Source organism: Dipodomys spectabilis, unplaced genomic scaffold, assembly GCF_019054845.1.
Source record: "Dipodomys spectabilis isolate Male_0828 unplaced genomic scaffold, ASM1905484v1 ptg000178l, whole genome shotgun sequence".
NCBI lineage: Eukaryota > Metazoa > Chordata > Mammalia > Rodentia > Heteromyidae > Dipodomys > Dipodomys spectabilis.
This window is the reverse complement of record NW_024870855.1, coordinates 2,014,787-2,036,808: the sequence shown is the minus strand read 5'-3', so window position 1 is coordinate 2,036,808 and position 22,022 is coordinate 2,014,787. Positions and strand designations below refer to the sequence as shown.

At 48.7% G+C, this 22,022-nt stretch overlaps 1 protein-coding gene across 4 annotated transcripts; it reads right to left on the bottom strand.

The window, feature by feature from the left end:
- Positions 1 to 2,244: 2,244 nt before the first annotated feature.
- Positions 2,245 to 21,297, bottom strand: LOC122120747 (ral guanine nucleotide dissociation stimulator-like). 4 transcript variants are annotated; one of them, XM_042694978.1, is made up of 18 exons: positions 21,212 to 21,297; positions 19,799 to 19,919; positions 13,896 to 14,053; positions 13,254 to 13,418; positions 12,732 to 12,878; positions 9,493 to 9,689; positions 8,850 to 8,909; positions 7,940 to 8,133; positions 6,548 to 7,686; positions 6,225 to 6,443; positions 5,853 to 5,956; positions 5,361 to 5,421; positions 4,646 to 4,714; positions 4,134 to 4,217; positions 3,640 to 3,672; positions 3,228 to 3,349; positions 2,940 to 3,035; positions 2,245 to 2,642 (listed from the first exon to the last, which is right to left on the bottom strand). In XM_042694978.1, exons 8-18 carry the CDS (start codon positions 8,103 to 8,105, stop codon positions 2,387 to 2,389), a joined length of 2,349 nt encoding a protein of 782 aa, XP_042550912.1. In that variant the 5' UTR covers positions 8,106 to 8,133; positions 8,850 to 8,909; positions 9,493 to 9,689; positions 12,732 to 12,878; positions 13,254 to 13,418; positions 13,896 to 14,053; positions 19,799 to 19,919; positions 21,212 to 21,297; the 3' UTR covers positions 2,245 to 2,386. The 4 variants fall into 4 exon arrangements, with proteins under 4 accessions (XP_042550912.1, XP_042550913.1, XP_042550914.1 ...); XM_042694979.1 differs by lacking the exons at positions 19,799 to 19,919; positions 21,212 to 21,297 and adding exons at positions 16,306 to 16,385; positions 18,282 to 18,369; XM_042694980.1 differs by lacking the exons at positions 19,799 to 19,919; positions 21,212 to 21,297 and adding an exon at positions 16,306 to 16,318 and having other exon boundaries at positions 13,896 to 14,075.
- Between the last annotated feature and the right edge of the window lie 725 nt (positions 21,298 to 22,022).

Sequence of the window (22,022 nt, the reverse complement as noted above, 5' to 3'; positions counted from 1 at the left end):
CCAACAATGATAAAAACTAACATCATATAGGGCACTGGTGGCTCATGCCTATAATCCTAGCTCCTCAGGAAGCTGAGATCTGATGAGTGCAGTTCAAAGTCAATCTGGGTGGGAAAGTCCGAGAGACTCTTATCTAAAATGAACCACGAAAAAGCCAGAAGTAATAGCCTTGAGCATAAAGTTTAGGGGCAGTGCCTATGCCCTGGGTTCAAGCCCCAGGATCAACACACACACACACACACACACACACACACAAATTATGACACAACTAACCTCACATCTCAGTATATAAGAATTAGGAAAAGGGGCTGGGAAGTTGGCTCAGTGGTAGAGCGTTTGCCTTGCATGCCTGAGGCCCTGGGTTCGATTCCTCAGCACCACATAAGCAAAAAGAAAAAAGCCGGAAGTGGTGCTGTGGCTCAAGTGGTAGAGTGCTAGCCTTGAGCTGAAGAGCTGAGGGACAGCACCCAGGCCCAGAGTTGAGGCCCCATGACCGGACCCCCCAAAAAAAAATTAGGAAAAATATTTTATCGCAATGACAAATATGTTAGTAGATTAAAATAAGAATTTGTATGCTACAGACAGTGGATAACAAGTCATCTGTAGTAGATGCAATGGCAATACACAATTTTATTGATCTCAAATACATTTTTTCTTTTTTCTTTTCAGGTAAGGCGTAGGTTTATTCATCCTTCTGGCTGACACCTGGCCATCTTGACCCTCGGTGGGGGGTGGGGGAGGAGGAGGAGAAAGACCTGGGAAAGAGCTAGAAAAAGCACTAAATTTTTTCTTATAAAAGCTCTACGAAAAGATTGTAAATTGTGGTACATATTTGCTGCTTATAATCCAATAAAACTGGAAATTCCCGATAAATGGCTGAACCAAAATATCCACTTAAAAGGATACTTCTTTCTCAATGATCTTTGAAGACAAAATAAGGAAAGCTATCTGAAAGCTCCTCACAGGAGAAAGGAAACATTTCTCTTTACAACGAAACATTGTATCTTCAGCTTTGTTTCCCCTCTCATCACATCCAGCACTGATGCTGTTAGGTCATTCATTTGGGCAGTGATTCCATTAGGAAGTTGGGTTGAGTATTCTATTCTTGCATCTGATAGAATTTACCATTTCATGAAATGTAGCTTTCATGCAAAATCTGAACTCCACTGTATGGTCATGGATATGAAAGCTTATATTTTGACCGTCTTAGGTTTCAACAGTCTGCAAGGATATCTGGAATGACAGTGTGTATCTCAGTTGTATAAGGTTGAAGATCTCAGGCTCCTGAGACACTGAAATTGCAGATGTGAGTCACAAGCACCTGGCAGGTAATTTACAGTAGAGGATTGAAACAACATTAAGTGCATTAACCTCTATTGATCTCTTGCTGGGCTCCTTTGCTACTGCTCTGTGGAGGAGTCTAGAAGCATAGTCCCCACTTTCCTTCCTGGTCATGTGTGTCTGCTTGGCCAGATGGAATTTTGTTCACTGGAACTCTGGTATTGTAAACACAAAGGGGAAGTGCTCTTGCCATGGCTTTCTTCAACTGTGTAATGGAGAAGAGATAATATATCTTCTTCCTGTAACTGGCATAAGAGCTCAGGAGGGCAACTATTGAAGAATTACTTGAACTCAAAGAAATGATGAGTCAAGAGGGTTTATATTCCCTTAGGAAACTGAGTGGCTCTGGCATTTGACTGATGTGCTTTCTGTGATCTGTATCTTCTCCTTTACATGTTTCCCTGGGTTTCCCTTTATCAGTGTGCTTATAGTTTTAGGCAGGTACTTGCTTTGGAAGAACTGTGATTTTGGTCTGACTACGTTTAGCTCTTCTTGCAGCTCAGCAGTGTCTCCCTCCCTGAAGCACTGCCCTGGGTCTGGTGTGGCCTCATTTGATTTCCCCCCAGGGTCCTGCATGGTGACTCCAGTCCCTCCCAGCAGGTTGAAGTGGATTCCCTGCCTGCACAGAAGCCAGCAGCTTCCCACACAGATGATGGCTGTTGCAAAGGAGACATTTCAACACTCAGATTTCCAGGCGTGTGGAACAGTTCATGAGAACACCTGACTGAAAGCCTAGCCCCTAGAGGGACCTGCTCTTGCTCATTCTGCAGGAAAAAAATGAGCTCAAAGCCTGAAAGGATTTCTTCTTAGAACAGAATATGCAGAAGTCTCTGCCATTAAGGAAGGCAAAGAAAAGCACCCACCAAAACCTTGCTCTTGTAAAGAAATGGTTTTAACACGCTATTAGTGTTTCCACATAGGTTTTTAATCTAAATGACCTGACATTTGAGTCTTTGTGCATTGTGCAACGCATTTCCCATAACTCATTGGAGAATATGATTTTCTCTGGTTGGGGTGCACGCATCTTGGCTGAAGAAAGGACAGCCTAGGATACAGCCCCATGCCCAGCTCTCCGGGAGGGCTGGGGGCTCAGGAACGGCAAGATTCCCTCATATTCTGTCATCTTTGCCATGCAGATGTTTGGGGCCGACTGAAATAATCGGTTGCAGTGTGAAGAAGGCTTGGGTGAGCAGCCCAAGTGCATGCTGGGTGCATGGCTGCCATTCCCACCGCTGAGCTGCTCATTTGTCTCCAACTGGGAACTGCCATTGTTGCTGAGCTCTCTTGTCAAAGCCTGGCAACTGAATGGAGGGACTGCCTTAATTCCAGGGCTTCCCTGAACCACAGGGCTGTCCCACACCCACTGCCCCCTGGGCTTGAGGCAGCCTTCCTTACTGTTCATTTTCAAGGAGCCATATGCCCAATCCTCTGAGGACCACCGTGGGACCCCAATGAAGGAAGTGAGCTGGGCAGAGCTCAGGCCACACCACCCAAAGGCTTGTGTGGCAGGTGGTGGGATGGCAGCCCCAGCTCATCAGGCTGCCTGTCCCACCACCCAGACCCTGGGGAGTCCCTGGCCCCTGGGCCAATGTACTTACTTTCCTGAGCGCTTCCTCAGGGGAGGGCTCCTCTTGTTGTTCCTGCTCAGGACAAGTACCCGGCGGGGAGGCTCCAGCTCCCTGGATAGCTTGGAGCTAAGACAAGAAGTAGCTGGTTGGACAGCAGGCTCCACTCTGGGGGTTCCCTCCCAGGGGCCCTGGGGACTCAGGAGCTCATACACCCTTCCTTCAACAGGTCTGGTGGGAGGCTGACTCAGACAACAGGCTCTCATGGACTGGTGCTGGGGATTCCCATGTTTGTTGCCCCCACTGCCTACCCCAGCTCACCTTTCCAACTCATTTAGGCGGTTCATGTTGTTAAACCAAGATACGAAGTTCATGTCAGGAACCACCTGGAGCTCCTGACATGAGCCCTTTAGTTCCTTCATTAGTGCCATCACCTTGAATTCCTGGTTGAGAGAAAGGACACAGTGGTGATGGACCTGGACCAGGGCAAGGTAGGCCAGGCAGCTGACTTCGGGTCTTCACTTGGCTTCACTCTTGTCTCTCCCCAACACACTCGCCTTTCTCTACTGAGATCCAGTGCCCAACCCCAGCACGCTGTCCTAGATCCCCAGCTCCAGGCCCCATCTCCTGACCTCTGGAGGACAAGTGATGTGACCATCCACATCAGAGGGAAGGAAGGACCTAAGGGACCCGCACAGCTGGCTGCCTGCAGAGGAAGGTGTCATTTTCTCACCTCTCGTCTTCTTTTTACATTCAGCCAAGAGCCCTGCAAAGCAAAGAATATGTGCTAAGAAAATGCTGTTTCCACTTGGCGCCCTACCAAGTCCTTCCAGCAGAGGGCAGGCTGGGTGCACAGCTGGACTAGGATTGCTCTCAGTCTAGGGCAGGGAGGCCTAGGTCCTGAGGACAGGGAGCTCACTGCTCAACTCTCTGTGCACATGGCAGAGACTTGAGGCTTCCAGTGACAAGGCCATGCTATTCACACATGCTATGTCAGCTTGAGCACCTGCTGTCACACTGCCACCCTTGCTCACCACCCTCTGAGACATGGCCCCATGTCATCAGCAGCACTGAGGTCTGAGGGCATAGGGCATCACAAGTAGGATTGCTGTGGTGCTTGGCACTCTGGGGCTGGGGAGGACGTGGGCTCTTGCTGGAGGTCAAGGGGCAGGGAGAGGCTCTTTGTCCCCAATCTGCTTTCCCAGGGCTGGGGCCCTGTTCACTCACATCCTTGGAATCTTGGTCTTTGTGCAGTGAGGCCAGGTGTGTGAGGACGGTGCCCAGGTAAGGGACTGTGCCCTCGGGATAGTCCTGTGGCATTGGGTGCAGAAAGATCAGAAGAGTCCTGTTAAGCTCCTCGCAAGAACCCGACTTACCCCAGTCCCATGGAGCCATCTATCTAGCAGAACTTGGGGCAAGACAGGCTCATTCCTCAATGATCCACCCTCTACCCCATACCAAAGAGACAGCCCTGCATGGGGAAATCTATCTAGGTCTGGGCCCCTCCAGGGCTGGCACTTGACACACGGGCAAGGTCTGTGGCCCTGCCCTTCACCTGCTCCTCTACTCTTGTGCAGGCCTTAGTGCTGTGGCTGCAACTCATTGCTGCAACATGCCATCTGAGCAGAGGCCAGGTGTGATGGGGCATTAAGGGAGTGGGCCAACAGGTCGGTTGGGTTGGGGGACCCCCCTCAACTACTCCTTCTAGAAAGCCCCTGGCCTCAGGCATGCACACTCACCAATTGTTGAGGCTTCTTGCAGCCTCTCTTGAGTTTCTTCCAGAAGCTCTTGTATCTGGACTCTCGCCCCTGGCAGCAGTTAGCATGGATGTAGAACATACTCCTTCTCTAACCATTCAACCCTCCAAAGTCCCCTCTTGCCGCAAATGTGGTGTGACAGCCATGGCTTGGGCCCTAGGATCTCAGGCTCCCTGTGACCATCAGCACTGTATCCCTGGGCAGGCCAGAGCATATGCCAAGGCCTGTCTCCATGGTGGATGTGGCCATTTGCATCCCCTAAAAGATGTTTCTGGGGCTGCTTGATCTGAAGGGACATCTTGACCTCACATGACTGGCTAGGCTTCCCTCCTGGGACGGGAAGGCCACCCAGAAATAGAGCCAGGGCATGGCTTGGGCGTGCCAGGCTGGCGGGGTGTAGAGAGGCAGCCTCAACACAGGCCACACTCAGGAGGAAGCTTGACAGGAAATCTCAGCAGCAACCTTGACAACCCAACCCTGTCACTTTCTCCACCCTCCTCAGACACCCAGGTGGCCTCCTCCACTCACTCCACGGGGTCCCCAGGGACCTCCTGTTCCCCATACGATCTGTCCCCCACCCAAGCCCACGACGGATGCTTCTCCTAGCTATGTTGGATATGCTCCTTGAATTCCATCAGAGAGAAAATTTCCCTCGCCTCCGTCCGAGGGTCAAATCTTATTCCGGGGCTCATACAACCTTGTACACTTGCTCCTGGCAGTGTATCCTCCTCAGCTCCTGATAGACAGCTACTCTCTCCCTGGACGATTGGCAGAGACAAGGTGACAGATGGGAGAGGAAGGGAGAGGAGGAGTGTGAATGGATTTCCCATTTTGAGGCAGGACTTTATGCTAATGGGCACAGGGCTGTGCAGGGAGAGCCACTGTGACCCTTAGGTCACATGGTTAGGAACAAAGTCTTGAGGGGAAACCTCCAGCTCCACCCCAATTCCCAGAGTGGTTTTGCTTGGAAGAGTACTGCACAGACTGGTGTAGCTGTGATGTCTCTGAAGGAAAACGTCCCCAAGGGCCTTGTGCAATGTATGGCAGAAGAGGAATCCCAACCTAGCAGGCAAATCCTAGGCAAGGCCATAGAGCTGTGGTCTCTGCCATGGGGCACTGCCATTGGGCTCCCAGGAGATGGACGCTAAGCTGAGGAAGCAAGGGTTGCCCAGGAGAAAGGTGCACCCACCTGCAAACCAATCTCCACGTCTTCTTCAGGCCTTGGAGCTGGCTGCTCTGCAGAGCACACACGATTGCAAATAAGGTGGAGATATTTTTTCGTAGGTGGCACTCCTAGGAGTGAAGAATGGGTGAGGAGAGCTGTGGAGGAAACTCCTGGGCTCCCCTGCTTGGCCTGGGGCTGGGCCTTTGTTACTAGGCTGAACTGGGACAGCTTGGGGGAGGGGAATGGCAGTGGAAGCAGGGCAGGAATGCACACAGCCCAAGTGAGGGCAGAGTAGGAGGAGGGCTTTAAGGCTAGGCAGTGGCTGTGAGTGAGCAGGCAGCCACTTGGTGGGAGTGCGAAAGGGAAGAAGGGTCCCTGGGCCCCTCCTGCTCATACCAGAGCCACCTCTATCCAGTGCTGCACCACTTGGGCTCTCTCTGCTGCCTCCATGCTGTGGTCCCCGAGGCACGTGGTGATCACACAACTGGAGACCTGCTCACAGTGCTCCAGTATGGGAAGCAGAGTGGGTGCCAGGCGCTCCAGACACTCCTCCTGGTCAGCTTGTACATACACGTAACTCAAAAGGTGGTAAGGGATGAGTCTTTTGAACAGTTTCTGAAAAGATGAAATGAATGGTCAGCATGACTCTGCCCTGAGGCAGGTGTGGCAGTGGAGGTGCAAAGGAAAGCCCGCACGCCCAGCCCTGCCAAGCTACTTACGACGGCCATGATGGAGAACTGATCTGCCTTCTCTTCGGGCAGCCAATCTAGCACTCGAGCTGTCTCCTCATCACTGTCTAACTCCAGCATGGACATCCGGGCTGGCCCCCTGGAGGAAATCTGCACATCCTCCATCTCCACACACTCCCAGGGAGCCGGGTCTATTTCCGCAGGCCTGTCTGCCTCGCTAGCTGGTGGGCGAGCAGGCTCTTGCTCCGCAGCACAGGTCAGAGCACCATCGGCGTCTTCAGCCACTGGCGGCTCATAGTATTTGTCAGAATAAGTAACTGGAGGAATGTCCCCTCCTACGCCTGTGTCAGCTTCCAGCTGCACAGATGGGATGGGTGCTACATCCTGGCTGGGCGGCAGAGGCTCCTGTACGGGTGGCTCTGGCTGCTCAGCAACAGACTCAAGGCAGTCAGCCTCTCCAGCAAGCGGGCAACACTGCACTTGCTCCCCAGATGGACCGAGAGACTCCCCTTGCTCCCCAGATGGACCGAGAGACTCCACTTGCTCCCCAGACGGACACAGAGACTCCACTTGCTCCCCAGATGGACCGAGAACAGACTCCAGGCTTTCATCTCCTGGAGCCTCTAGCTCTGGCCCTGAGCTGCTCACTACAATAGGTTTGGAGGGCTCTGGTTGAACTGCAGATGCGTCTCCTTCTTGGGCGGGTTGCAGAATTGGGTCACACTGGCCTTCAGGCAGCTGGGCTTCTGGAGTGGGCACTGGCATACCCTCATCACTGGCATGTATTGGTGCACCAATGGCTGGCTCTAGAGCCATTGCTACCACTGCGCTAAGTGCCCCTGGCACTGAGGGATCAGCCACTCTTTCTTCATTTGAGTATTGCAGGTCAAGATCCAGACTTGGTGCTGGAGATGGTGCAAGGCTGTGGGCCATTGGCTGACCTGCAGGTGGATTGATCTCTTCGGTCACAGTTGACGGAGGTGAGGCAGAACATCCGTCTGCATGGGGTTCTTGTTGGAGCTCCACTGCAGCTCCTGGAGCTGAGGGGGCCTCTGAGGCTACAGCTAGTTCCAGCTCTGACTGACATGGTAGTACTGCTTCTACGCAGGGTGTTGGATCCAGTGGGTGTACAGTGGTTTCCTCATAAAGCCTGGCAGTTGGTGGAACAGCTGCAAGAAAAGATCCCCTACAGCACTGCCTTCCCCTCAGTCATTCCTACGGCCACGAGACCCCTGCCTGCTGAGAAGCCCTAGTCCCTGGACTCCACCCCAGGAAGCCCTGCCAGGACAGGTTTCATGCCAAGGCATCCAGGTTCCCTGGCTGTCCTGTTGATGGCCCCATGGTAGCATGGGAGCTGCCTTCAGGTGGACAAAGCTTGGAATCCCACACCTGTTCTCTCCTTTGCCAGCCCATGCTACTCACCCTCCAGCTCTGGCTTCTTGAGAAGCATGTGCTCCAGCTGGCTGAGCAGAAGGCGGGCCTGCTGTTCCTCAACAGAGCCAGGCATATTGAGGTGTAGATATGTTACCAGGTGTTGCAGGCAGGACGTGTCCGGTGCTCCAGTGAAGTCTTCTGGGTACTCCCTCATCCAGGAGCCCAGTATGAAGGAGAAGGCTCTAGGTGCAGAGGGAGAAGCAGCAGAGTCAGAGGCTGGGCCTACCCTCCTTTCAGACCCCCTCAAACACAGGTGTATGAATTGGGCTCCTGGGCCTGCCCATGCCCATAGCCCACAACGGGCCTGGTCACCTGGCTGCACTACACACATTGTCTACACGAGCGATGCGACAAGACCTACATCACAGATGAAACCATCCCACCCACACCCACCGCCTGGTGTCCCTGGGCATGCTCCCCAAACTGTCATCTCTGGGGTGCTTTGTCCTGTTGCTTGTTATCTCCAGAACCCAGAATCTCCTCACTTGGGCAGCCTCTAGTGGCCTCTAGTGGCCTCCTGTTCACATAGAGCCAGGTGTCAACAGTCTTGTCCTGACTCTCAACCCAAACAGCACATCCTGGCCCTTGAGCACTCACTGAGGCCCCTGGAATCTCAGGGGATTGTCCATGATGGTGCAGTGTCGCCCTCCCCGTTCTGTGTGGTCCTGAGGATTCCCAGGGCAGGCAAATGGGACTGGGTTGGTCACATGCCAGAGGCTTCTCCCACCCTCCATAGGCACACAACAAGCACACACAATCTCTGCAGGGACACATTTCTACCTGGACTTGAGCCTTCCCCTCAGGAATCTCAATTTCCCTTTGCCCAGGCCTCCCAAAGCCAGCTCTTTGCAACCACCCCTAAGACACATGCCCTCCCTCCTCCCCCAGACACACTCACCGCTGCAGGTGCTCCTGCGCGCCTGCCTTCTCCTCCTCATATTCAAGGAAATGACTGTATCTAGGGGACACCATGAGAATGTCAAACATACTGTGTCTGCACATGATGTCTACAGTCCCAGTGGTCTCTCTGAGCACAGGATGGAGCTCAGGATGACAAGGATTTCCCTGTTCTTTCACTGAGTGGTGTCAAGCGTCTGGAAATGCATCCCCACACAAGATGATGAGCCCATTAGCTTCCTCCCCCACACACACCTCAATGGGCATGGGGTCTCTCAGTGTTTCCCCTGGGCTTCCTAGTGAGGTTCAGGTAGGTCAAGATGCCCAGATGGAACATCAACCACCACTGTCAATTTGGAAAATGCTTTTCTTGAGGTCTTATTCATAGGAGGCCTCGATGTAGAGAGGAGTTCTTCATGAGAGAGGGGCTTCTCCCAGCTCCGCCCACATCCCTGCGCTCCCTAGTGTGTAAGGTCATGATGTGGACAGGCCTGTTCAGGACCCATCCCACCCCTCCAGCCTCAGGCAGTGAGGATGTTGCTCCTAGCATGCCAGTAGTCAGGATCCAAGCAGATCCTTACTGGTGCAGCACATGCCAAGGCCTAGCCAATGGACCCATCCCTAGGATCAGAGGTGGCACTTACCTGTTGAACAGCAGGTTCAACACGTGATGGGCAGTCGTGAAAGTGCGGTATGTCCCCAGAAACACTGGGACAAACACAGCATCTCCGAAGAGCAGGGCAGGCACTAAGTGGTCTACTAGCTTCTCCACTTTGCCTCCCTGCAGGTATCCTGCTTTGCAGGGATCAGGAAGGGTGGGGGCTAAAACCCACTCTAACTGCTGTGAAGAAATGAGACACAGTTCAAACATAGAAACAGCAGCACACTGGGAAAAGGCTCAGGGCCATACAATGAAAATAACCTGGGGACACACACACACACACACACACACACACACACACACACACACACACACACAAACTCATGTATTTACACCCCACTCAAGAATGTAAACACATGGCATCTGAGGCTGCCAGAAGGTAGTAGGTTAGGGGACTCGCCCTCCCTCCACACCCTCCTTCTTCCTTGATTCACCCGTGGGATACATGGTGTAGATCTTCTCAGGCGACTGGGACAAGGGATGACCCAGCGTCTTCGAACAATATCGAACTCGCTTTGTGGCGCTGTTCTGTGGAATAGCGGGCAACAGCAGGAGAACATCCTGCTGTCCCTCTGCTTTCCATACAGCTCAGCTGGTTCAGCTGATAACCAGCACCAACTCCTGCTGGCCCTTTGTGACATCATCTCTGGGGATAACATCATCAATGAAGGGAAGTCCCCTCTTCTGAACTCAGCCTCAGACCAGACCTCTGCAAATGTCCCCTGGGTGCTAGCTGGGCCCCATGGCAGGGCAGGAGCCAAACTAGACACACTCCACATACACAACCAACTGTCCTCTGTCTAGTTAATGTCATGGTTATGAGGACACACTTAATGAGTTCCCACCAGATCCCTCCTACCAGTTTAAATGTCTCCTCATGTACAAGTGCCTGTGCTTGCCTGCCTCCCCCAGTCACCCATTCATTCCTAGTGCTTCCACCCAGCACCTGCTTGAGCATATTATACACTGAATAAGACCCAGTATCTATCCAATGCTTGGGAACCCTACAGCTGGTGTCAGTCATTTTCACTGCACTCTTGTAGAGATTCAGTCCCTGCACATGGTGTCTAGACAGAGAATAAACTGCAAACCACTTGTCCTTGCCTAGGCCTCTCTTTCCTGTAGTAGGAGCTTCCAGGAGGAGGATACCAAGTTCAAGGAGGATAACTAGGCAAGAGATTCTATCTCAAATCCATGCAAGCCAACAATGAACGACAAAGAAAAAGGAAAGGCAACATCTGAGCTCTATGTGGGGGTGAGCATTTCACAAGTGCACACACAGATGAGGTCTTCTCTATTTGGAAGCCTACCAATGAGAGACTCCCTTGTTCAACACACCTATTGAGAGAGGTACACACATGACCTCACATGGACACATAGACACAGATTCATCCACACAGGCACGGTGGCACACGTCTGTGTTCATTCATATGGGTCCTCACATGCGCATACTGGAGCTCTACCTGCCACAAGGTCTGTGTGCGAATGAGAGGGTGGGTGAGATGGGAAGCTGAAAAGAATGGGGAGTTTGTTCAGTGTCCTGTATCCTCAGCTCTCTACTCTTCTGGAGAGTCAGAGAGTGTGGCAGCCTGGGATCCAAGAGAATTTGAGGCCAATCTCTGGGCTCATTTGGTGGGCTGATGGAGTGACCAGTGTGGGCATGGAGAGCCAGTGATTTCTGCACCATGTTCACTGAGGTAGAGGTGGAAAGGGCACAAAGGGATCGGGCTACCAGAGTGGATTGGGCACCACTCAGCTCCTAGGGCTGAGAATATTCGGCTGCCACTGCGCATGGGAAGAGGAGTTAGAGTGAGAGCAGCCTGGACGTGGAGTTTGTTGATGTGGAGAAAAGTGGAGATGGGAGGCCTTCACTTTTCAAGCAACAGGGAAGTGGACAGGCGCCTCCGCCACGGGGATCCTGGCAGGGGAGGGAGAACCTTGGCATCCTTTGCCTCTAGATTCCTAGGTGTGCCCTTCCCTGTCTGCTCCTTCCCTAGGTCCACCATCTCCCTTGCTCAAGATGTCACAGTCAGGGCTGAGAAGGTGGCTCAGTGGTACAGTGCTTGCCTTGCATGCCTGAGTCCCTGGGTTCGAATCCTCAGGACCACATAAGCAGAAAAAGCCAGAAGTGACGCTATGGCTCAATTTGTAGAGCACTAGCCTTTAGCTGAAGGGCTGAGGTACAGCACAGAGGCCAAGTTCAGGCCCCATGACTGAAAACAAAAATGTCACAGTCAGTGCCCAAGACTCTGATGATGGCAACTTATGCTCACTGGCATGGTTCGTGCATGCAGGGCCAAGGAGGTCTATGCATTCAGCCTGACTGGGAGCCATGGTGGGGGCTTTTTCATGGGAAACAGAGGCCAGGGTTTCCTGCTCTAAAGCCACCCAACAGAAGCCCTTGAGGTAACCCTCCAATGTGGTTTCCACCTCCATCACCAGGACCATGTTACTGGTCCTGCCGACCATGGTGCTGATCCTGCCATCTATCCTGACGACACAGTCCCTGACTCCTGCCTGCTCTGAGGAAGTGACCACTGTGTGAGGGCTGCAGGTAGAATCCAGGCCTATGAAACTGATTTGATATATCTGTGCTTATTATTTTATACCATTATAGACTTAACCATTTTTAATTTCCAAAGGCTAATATACCAGTGACAATTGTCCACCTCTTAGGATAGTGGGGAAGAACTAATGGAACCAGAAGTATGGCACAATCAATTCAGCTCCACCATGGTATGGACTTTCTTTGTACACAACTCCAAATCTCACTCCCACGATTGGTAGCGGCATACTCATCCTCTTTCTCCAACATGTTTAATGGTAAGAATGGAAGCAAACAGCCAAGAACATCCAACTGTGATGTGGTGCTGGTGGTACCCACTGCTTCTTCTCCTACTGCTCCAAGCAGCAGCACCTCTGCACCACCTCTGCCAGCACCAGGCAGTGCAGGATGAGCTTCCTTTCTGCAGCCAGTTCCTTCTAAAGACCTGGCCCCAGAGCTTCTGCACAAACAGATTTGACTCTTTCTGGAACCTGTTCTTGCTGACACCTCCACTTGGTACATTCTCCAGGGATCCAGATTTGAAATGGAACCTTCAACGTCTGTTTCTTTGAAGACAGGCCCTTTCTCCTCAAGCCAGGTTAGCAGATTGTAAAAAGACAGGAGAAGCCTCACTTTAGACAGCGCATGGTGGGGAGCAGGTGGGGAGGCTGGCCCACCTTCTTCAGACATGGCCTCACTGTGCACTCAGCTTCCTTGCAGCTGTGGCTCAATGTGGCAGCTCAGTGACAGCCAGATGTCCATCACGCCACAGGCCATCGGCATTCTTAGTGCTCTTCTCATCACATTCTCATGACTCTCTCAACCTAAACATGCCAGAAAATACCAACAATTGGGTCCAAAGCAGACAGGGTCCTCTGTTTCCCTTCTGTTTCCCACTGAAGCTCCCATCAGAGCTCCTGAAAACCTACAAAGTATGTAAAACGCCACTTCTCCAAATTGTGACCCCTTTCTCTGGGTTGTTTCTCTTCCGATAGCAGGGAAGAGCTACGATGTCTGCCTGTGCAACAGTGAGGACATTTTCCTGGGTAAATTCTGTCCTAAAGGAAGGGTCTGGTTCATTCATAACCTGAGTATGTATGGCAACTGATGCTACCCAGTCCACTGGAGCCAGGCCTGGGCTCACTGAGGGGGTTCCTCTTTGACATCACTCAGGAATATTTACAAATGCAACTACTCACCAACCAGGGCACTGGCAATTCATTCTTCTCTTTGCAGGAAGCCACATCCACACCTGTGTCAGCATGTCAGCACATGCTTTGTAGGCATGGCCAAGGTGGCGATTCTGGAGCAAGTCCTGAAGAACCAGACAGGGCCCGTGCCTCCTTCCACAGCATCCTGAGGACCTGAATACAGGTGCTTTTGTCACTACTTCTAAATTGGATATCTGCATGAGTGGGTCTTGAACAAACTGAATACATACTTTGACAAAATTTAAACACAGCCAATAAATTAGTAAGGACTATGGTATGTGAGGACTGTGAGAAGATGCAGACAGTACCATGTGTGGTCTATACTTGTTTCTGTGTGCTTCCCGCATGGCTGGGGAGAATGCACACAGTGTGAGGACCGCAGAAAGGCAACTGGAGTGAGGACTGAAAATCCCTGGATCAGTTACTAGTTGAATAGGAAATGTTGCCTTGGTCCTTTGCTTGTGGACTTAGCTGGGGAGGTGCTGGGAACTTAGCAGTTGGGACCTAGTGCAATAGATCACTGGTTAAGTGTCTGTCCTGCCCCTTCCTGTACTGTGCAGCCTGCTTTGGCTGCATGAGAGAAGCAGCCTCTGCCATTGCTCACTGCTGATGAGATGATGTCTGACTTACCACAAGCCTCTCACAACCAAGCCTGGACTGAAGAGGCCGGAAGCAAGCCAAAACACTCCTTTCCTCCTTGAAACAGTTTCTCTCCGTCACTTGTTGTAGACAAGGAAAGTCTAACAACATCCTTGCGAAGTTTCTTGACTTCTGTGCCTCAGTTGCCCCTTCAAGGAGTCAGTATACAGACTGAGACAGAAAACACTTGTAAAAGGCCAGACCGTTCCGGAGCAGGTTAATATATAAGGATTCCACTTCGGAGCATTTACCCAAATGATCACAAACAAAACCATACGAAGGCTACCAGCACAAATATGTTTATCGCAACATTATTCACCATCGCTGAGATATGGAACCAACCCAGATGTCCCTCAGTAGATGAATTGATCAAGAAAATGTGATATATATAAATATATATGTATATACATATATACATATTTAAAATGGAATTCTATGCTTCCATCAGAAAGAATGACACTAACCATTAGTTAGGAAATGGAAAGACTTGGAAAAATCATATTCACTGAAGCAAGCCAGACCCAAAGAAATATAGGCCCCATCGTTTCCCTCATATGCAATACTTAATATACATCTAGCATTATTTTGTCAGATGAGCAGAAAAGCTCAACAGCTATATACATATGACCATAGAAGATGATGCTAGGTGAAATGAACCCCAAGATATGGACCCAAGAGGTCTTCCTTTATTGTAGTTTTTAATGCACTATGTGATTATTTGGTTTCCTTTGTATGTTCTTCCCCCTATGGTATATCCCCTGTTTGTCACTCTACTTGATTTTGGTACCCTGAATCTTTTTTTTTTCACCTGTACCCTGAATCTTCTATATACATTTGTATAATTTGGGGAGGGGAAGGGAAATAACAAATCGCTGAAACAAGGACACAGGATGACCCATTGCAACAATGATACTCATAGGACAGTATATTGGAAATGAAATTTACAACTTTCCTTCTGGGGAGGACTGAGGGAGGTGGGGATGGCAAGGGATAGTGAGAGAAGAAGGGCAGGGGTAACAATGCTCGACAAGAAATGTACTCATTGCCTTACTCATATAACTGTAACCCCTCTGCACAGCATCTTTATAATAAAATAAACAAAATAAAATATAAAAAAGAATTGAAAAGGCCAGGCCATGCTACTCATGAGACATTGCCTCCTACTGCATTTGTATAGCAGGGATTGGAGGGATGACCCCTGCTTTTCCAGGCAATTCGTGTGTGTGTGTGTGTGTGTGTGTGTGTGTGTGTGTGTGCGTGTGTGTGTGTGTGTGTGTGTGAGAGAGTGTGTGTGTGTCATGGGGCTTGAACTCTGGGAGTGGGCACTATCCCTCAGCAATTCAGCTCAAGGCGAGCACTCTACCACTTGAGTCACATGCCAATTCCGGTTTTCTGAGAGTCAAGGGGTGTCCTGCCCAGGATTGGCTTTGAACCTCGATCCTCAGATCTCAGCCTCCTGGGTAGCTAGGATTACAGGTGTTAGCCACCGATGCCCGGCTTTTTCTAGGCATTTTATGGGCTACTATCATAATCAGCCTGTGTCCTCATTCACTCAACTATACTATCTGAAAGTAACTTAAGGAATTCTGTCCCAAGACAACAGTTATCAGTAGCTAAAAGGTGTGATGATAAGGTCCAGACAGATGCCATGTTTGAGCTCAAATATCTCCTTCTAGCAGAATGGGATAAGCTGGAGGGAGAAAGAAAATAACTGGAAACATGTGAAAGCACTCCTCCAAGGCACCATCAGAAGCCAGGAGTGTAGTCATTGGCTATGACAGCTAAAAGACATTGGATGTAAATAAACTTTAGGTAATATAAACAGTCTGATCTATCTCAGAATGTTTATCATGCCTTCAGATGTGAGGCAGTGAAGAATGGCAACATGTTTCTCACACCTCCATTTCTTCATCAGTAAAGCTACGTGAAGGGAGCTGGGAGCAGGGGTGCAGGCCTAGAGTCCCAGTTACTGGGAAGGCCGAGGTTATGAGGATCACTTGAGCCAACTACATCAGGATCCTCCTAGGAAATGCAGAGAGAGGCCAATCTCTAAATTGAGTATGCAAATAAAGAAGTATACAGTAAAGATTCTAGTACTTGACCTCCGCAACATGCTTCAATTCTATAAGCAACTATTCACTTACTGGACAATGGAGGCAACACAAGTGGGACTACTTTCTAGTCTTTGCAAGCTGTCAGCTCTGCTGCACCTGGACAACTGGCTGTGTCCCTTGGGGTTTTCTCTGTTGTCACCCTTGTATATAGTGGACACAGCCTGAAGTCTCCTTCTCATAGGTTTCTCATGACTTACATCTGTCCTTGGTCTCTAGGTACACAGTGATTTACATATACTGCTCCTCTTCTTGCTCTGCCAAAGTAGCAGACACCAGGAAATGCTTACCCAAGAAGGATACCAGCCAGGTCAGGCAAGAGATGCCACTAAATGCAGGAAAGCCAAACTGCTCTTCGTCCATTGGCCAGCTGTGGGCAATCACAAATGCTGTGAGGACTAGGAAGAAGAGAATGCCTGACAGCAGGACCCAGGTACATGGGAGAGCGCATGGACACAGGGACTTTGCCTTACCAGGCAGCCAAATGTAGCCTCAAATAAGAAAGCTTCTTGTAGGTTTGAACTTCAATTTTGCTAGTAAAATGAGACATGCTTCTGGCAATAGCACACAATTCAGCTAAACAGTATGATGAAAAGATCTAGGCTTTAAATATAGGAAGTTTACATGTACTTAGGTAGACAGCTACCCTCCACCCCCCCAAAAAAAAACGCCTCTACAATAAATGATTTAAAGTCACCCACAATCCAGGCACAGTAGAGCAAACCGTAATACAAGCTACTTGGGACATGGACACTGGAGGAGTGTGGTTCAAGACCAGCAGTCTGGACAAAAGTTACTGAGGTTCTATATCAAAGTCTATATCAAAGTATAAGGGCCTGTGGTCCCAGTACTCACAGGCAGGACTAGGAAGGTCACTGACTGCATCTGGCACCGGGTAAATGTTCAGGACCCTCTGACAAACAAACTAAAGCCAAAGGTGCTGAGGCATAGCTCATGTGTAGCAGGTAGAGAGTCCTGAGTTATTTGCCACTGCCACCAATAATGTTAAAGTCTTCTGGCAAGAGGAGAACAACCATGGTCTGCTAAGCTCCTGAAACCCAGATTCTTATCAACTCCATGTGAAATGGCGCACATCATGAAAATGGAAATAGAGAAAACAGCAACACTGGTCAGCTAGTTCAAGAGCATCAAGTTGATGGAGTGCTAAATATTCCCTTCTCTCTTCACAAAACCACACTCTGGAGAGCGTATGCACTAGAATTTCTGCCTGATTATGAAGCTGACTGCTCATCTTCGTCCTTAGCCCAAATCTTAAACAAAACCTAAACTTAAGACTTCATATACGTTATATTAAATTTGTCAATCATTTCTTATGATTCTGACATTAACACTTAAAACAATGAGCGTGTTCTAGAGAATGACATATACAAGTTGTAGCTGGGTGCTGGCAGCTCATGTCTAGAATCAGCTGCAATCTGGAATCGTGGTGTGAAGTCCATTGGGTCAGGAAAGCCTGTGACGCTCATGTTCATGAACCACAGAAAGCCAGAAATGGAGCTGTGGCACATGGTGGAGTGCTAGCCCTGTGAGGAAAAGCTAAGGGAGAGCACACAGACCCTGAGTTCAAGCCCCAGCCTTGACACACAGAAAAATTCTAAGGAAGCACACATAAAAATTCATGGAGGCACTAGGACCTAAATGAAGCATCAAACTTAGAAGCAAAATCAGCTCCCTCCAGGCTGCTCACTATCTTCTGAAGTTCATCTCCTCTGAACACCTTACAGAACAGCTCCTACCACCTCCTGCCACAAACTGAATCTAACCTGGTCCTGGCTGGTATGTGAGCTCAATGCCTGTGACCTTCTATTGCTTTACCTGTTCTGAAGGTAATAATTACCAACTTTACATGGCTATTATGTGAGTTTCTGACACATATTGTTATCCTCCTTGTCATAAGTCTCCTATATCATTTTCAAACATCTGGACAATGATATTCCATTGTTTTGAAACTCATGAGGAGATAAAGCATCTTATCACCCATTGAAGTCCAGGATCCTAAAGATTTTCCTTCTCTAATAAAAGCCACTCAGATGGTCCTGATACCCATATGAGCATTCATCCAACCACAAGAGCAGGTATCTCTAACAGGGTCCTTTTCTCCTATTCTTGCTCAAAGAATGACTACCATACAATAAATGATCCAATGTACAATACATGAAATACTGTGCACCCAGCCAATGTTCCTCTAACTTCCCAGACAAGGAAAGGAGCTGAGTGTTCAATGAGTCTACAGACTAAAACTGACCTGTGAAGAGAAGGGACCCTTTGAGCAGTTCTTTCCCCAGGACTTCTCTTTGCAGGATTGCAAATTCCTCCATCAAGAGTTCTCTGTGTTCTTCCTGTATGACTTTTCCTGTCATGACAAAAATCGGTTACACAAGCCAGTTTGAAGTACTGGGTACAGGTGCACATCTTGAGAGGCTGTGTCAGCCTCAGGACAGGACAGGATACGTGTCCCTTAGAAATATTTCTCTTAGCAAGGTCCCAGTGTCTCACTACTGTAATCCAAGCTACTCTGCGATCCTTGGACTGGCACAGAAACAAGTACTATCCTGGCCAGGTGTCTAGGCTCTCCCCACACCTCCTCCCATGTGCCAGCTGAAGGAGACTCCAGGTGGAAGCTCAAAACAAATAAAACTCTAAGAAAGCACGACGGTAGCCACCTGTCTCCAAAGACACCATGAAACTTCAGAAGTGTCTGAGAGCCCACAAGGGGTTAATCTGGGTTCTGGAAAGGATTCAGTTACACACACACACACACACACACACACACACACACACACACACACACACACACACACACACATCTATGACCTGAACAGGAAGGAGTTAGGCAAACTAGAGGAAGGGAGATAATGTGTGACTCTATTAAAACTGAAGGAACCATGATTTATCAAATGATCATGTCTTCAGGATCACTGAGAAACATTATTTAAATTGTTGTACAAGTAAGATGTTAACAGTTTTTGATGTGTGGTGGAATTTTCATATCAAGATGTGATGTTTCCCTGTATGTAAAACAAACAGGCTCACAGGTTGTTTGAGTTACACAAATTATCTAGAATAAAATAGAACACAGAGCCAGGCACCAGTGGCTCACAACTATAATTCTAGCTACTCAGGAAGCTGAGATCTGAAGATCAAGGTTCAAAGTCAGCCCAGATAGTAAAGCCCAGGTAGTATAGTTCTGTCCAATTAACTACTAAAAATAGTCAGAAGTGGAGCTGTGGCTCCAGTGGTAGAGTGCTAGCCTTGAGCAAAAGAAGCTCAGAGACAGTGCCTTCCCCCTGAGTTCAAGCCACAGGAATGGCACAAAAAGAAAAAAGGATCACAATGCTACTCTGTTCACAATGTGTTCTTTTATTTCACATCTTTGGAAAAGTACCAAGCAATCACACTTGCCTGTGTGTTGGGGAAACGGGAATCATATGGGACAGGCCCCCTGGGACTCAATGTCAGGCTCCTTCACTGGAATTAGGGAGTCAGGAAGATACAGTTATTGGTGTGATGGTAGTGAAAACACAAGACTGGCTGAATCACAGCCCAATAATGTCTTGCAATACCAGAAGCTTTACAAAGGACGAGCAAGTATCCAACGGCCCTCCAGGGCCAGTACACATGTTACTTCATATTACGACATCATGACCTAGCTGGTCCCAACAGCTGGCCTCTGGGAGGCTGCACTCAAGAGGGCTAACCTCCAGAGCATCAGGCAAAATGTGCTAGGGAACCCATCCCTATAAGGACAAAGCCAATACTTACTGCTCCTTATCAGTCGTTCCCAGTTGACTGCAGCCACAGGCAGAAGCAGGAAAGGCAGTGCCAGCTGCAGAGATGAGATACCTCTTGGCCTCAGACGTATTTGCAGCCTGCGATGAGGACCCTGTAAGCCACGTAGTGCATTAGAGTCGGTTCCATCGTTTTGCAAACATTTGACCTCCCTCCCTGAGATCTAGATCCTGTGTCAAACACAAGGAAGATCACAAATATGGGAAACAAGCTTGTTCTTGGGGTAAAAAATACTGATGGCCAGGGGGAAATCTGTGCTGTTGAAGTGTCATCATTTTCTCTCCTTGTAATTTTCCACCTTTGCTGCCTGTACCAACACTTCTACTACTGCATGAGATGCTGAACTCAGTAGGCTAGAACAACAAGGGGCAGAGGAGGTTAAATGTAACCTCCTTAGGAAAGAAAAGAAAAAGTAGTAAGGAAATAAGGAAACAGTCTCATTCTTGGTTTTGGCATCTCTAAGAGGTAATGTTGAGTGGATGGTCTCAAAGGTCCTCCCAATATGATAACATGACTCACTAGTCATCAGCAAAAAGGAAGGTAGAATACAATAAAAATGCCAGGTTCACCCTTCCAATGAGAAAAGCACAAAGAATATAACAATACCATGCATCAACAAAAATATGGCATAAGCCAGATACTGGTGGCTTGTGCCTGTAATCCCAGCTACTCAGGAGGCTGATCTGAGGTAGCAGGGTTTCCCAGTGAGCCTAAGCAGGATAGTTCATGAGTCTTTGATGACTAATTAACCATCAAAAAGCCAGAAGTGGAGGTATGGCTTAAGTGACAGAACACAAACCTTGAGTGTAAAAGCCAAGAGAGAGTTTAAGGTCCCAAGTTCAAGGCCCAGTATCAGAATACACATGCGCACAAAAACACATGGAATGACCAAGATCACATACACAATGCTAAATGAAGTGTAACTTAGCATAACCTGTGTGGAGAACAATTCACTTACTAGAATAAAGTTGAACAAATTCAACAGGGCCTTTATTCAGAGTCCAGGATAACCCGTTTGGGTTAAATACATAAAAATATGAATTACAGAATGCTTCTTTCGGTGGAATTAAAAACAATTTCCATGTCTAGCAGTGTATAAGGGAAGTACACAATGCACTTGGGTGGTCTAACAGCTTAGTCTTCTTTGCATTGCTAAAACAAATACTTGAGGTGAATCAGCTTATACAGAAGAAAGGTATTATTTCAGTTTAGTTTTAGAGGTTCCAGTTCAGGGTCATTTGGCCCTTTGCTTTCAAGTCTGTGGCAAGGAGTACCACCATAGTGGGAGTATACACATCATAGCCAAGGAGAGAAAAAGACAAGGGCCCAAGATCCCAGGATCCACTTCAAGAGCAAGCCGCTCCCCCTGCCCCACCGTTGACCTACCTTCCCTTCCATCAGGCTCTTCCTCCTGAAGGTTCCACTTCTCTTTCCTAGTGCCTCTGACTTGTCACTTGGCCTTTCACACATGAGCCTTATACAACATTCCAGATACAAACTCTAGTATACAATTCACAGCAGTTAAAGGGATAAAGAGTACTTATATAGCTCCTCGTTATGTTTTTGCAAAGAACAGATAAAATAAGATGTTGATCAATATATAGATCATTCCTGAGAATCAGAAAAGAAAACAAAGAAGAGAAAAGAAAAACAAAAGGGGGGAAAAAAAGACTTTAAAAACCAAGTAATTGGGCTGGGAAGGTGGCTCAGTGGTAGAGCCCTTGCCTTGCATGCCTAAGGCCCTAGGTTCGATTCCTCAGCACCACAGAAGCAAAAAGAAAAAAGCCGGAAGTGGTGCTGTGGCTCAAGTGGTAGAGCGCTAGCCTTGAGCTGAAGAGCTGAGGGACAGCGCCCAGGCCCAGAGTTCAGGCCCCACAACCGGACCCAAAAAAAGAAAACCAAATAATTTTCTGACCTAGTAAAGAACATAGAGTTCAGCAGAATCTCGGCAGAAAGCACCTCCAGGAAGCTCACACACAATAGGGTTTTGCAAATAACAAATAAAGTTCCCTAAAACCTACTGGATACTATTGATGATTTCTATTAAAACTTACTTATTAGTAACACAAATTATTTTAAAAGCTATCATTACTGGAAAGCTACTTTTCGTGCTGATTTACAGGCATTATTTCATGGACACTCCTTAGTGACTTTCTATGACAAGCATCTCACTTATATATTACTGCATGAAAACAAT

What these genes read in the sequence shown, in the direction of transcription:
- LOC122120747 (XM_042694978.1), bottom strand. Translation starts at nt 8,105, where the DNA reads ATGAGGGAGTACCCAGAAGACTTCACTGGAGCACCGGACACGTCCTGC. An exon ending in GCAAGAAGCCTCAACAATTG is followed by an intron (nt 4,218 to 4,645) that starts GTGAGTGTGCAT and finishes CCAATGCCACAG; the next exon opens with GACTATCCCGAGGGCACAGT. An exon ending in AAGACCAAGATTCCAAGGAT is followed by an intron (nt 3,673 to 4,133) that starts GTGAGTGAACAG and finishes TTTGCTTTGCAG; the next exon opens with GGCTCTTGGCTGAATGTAAA.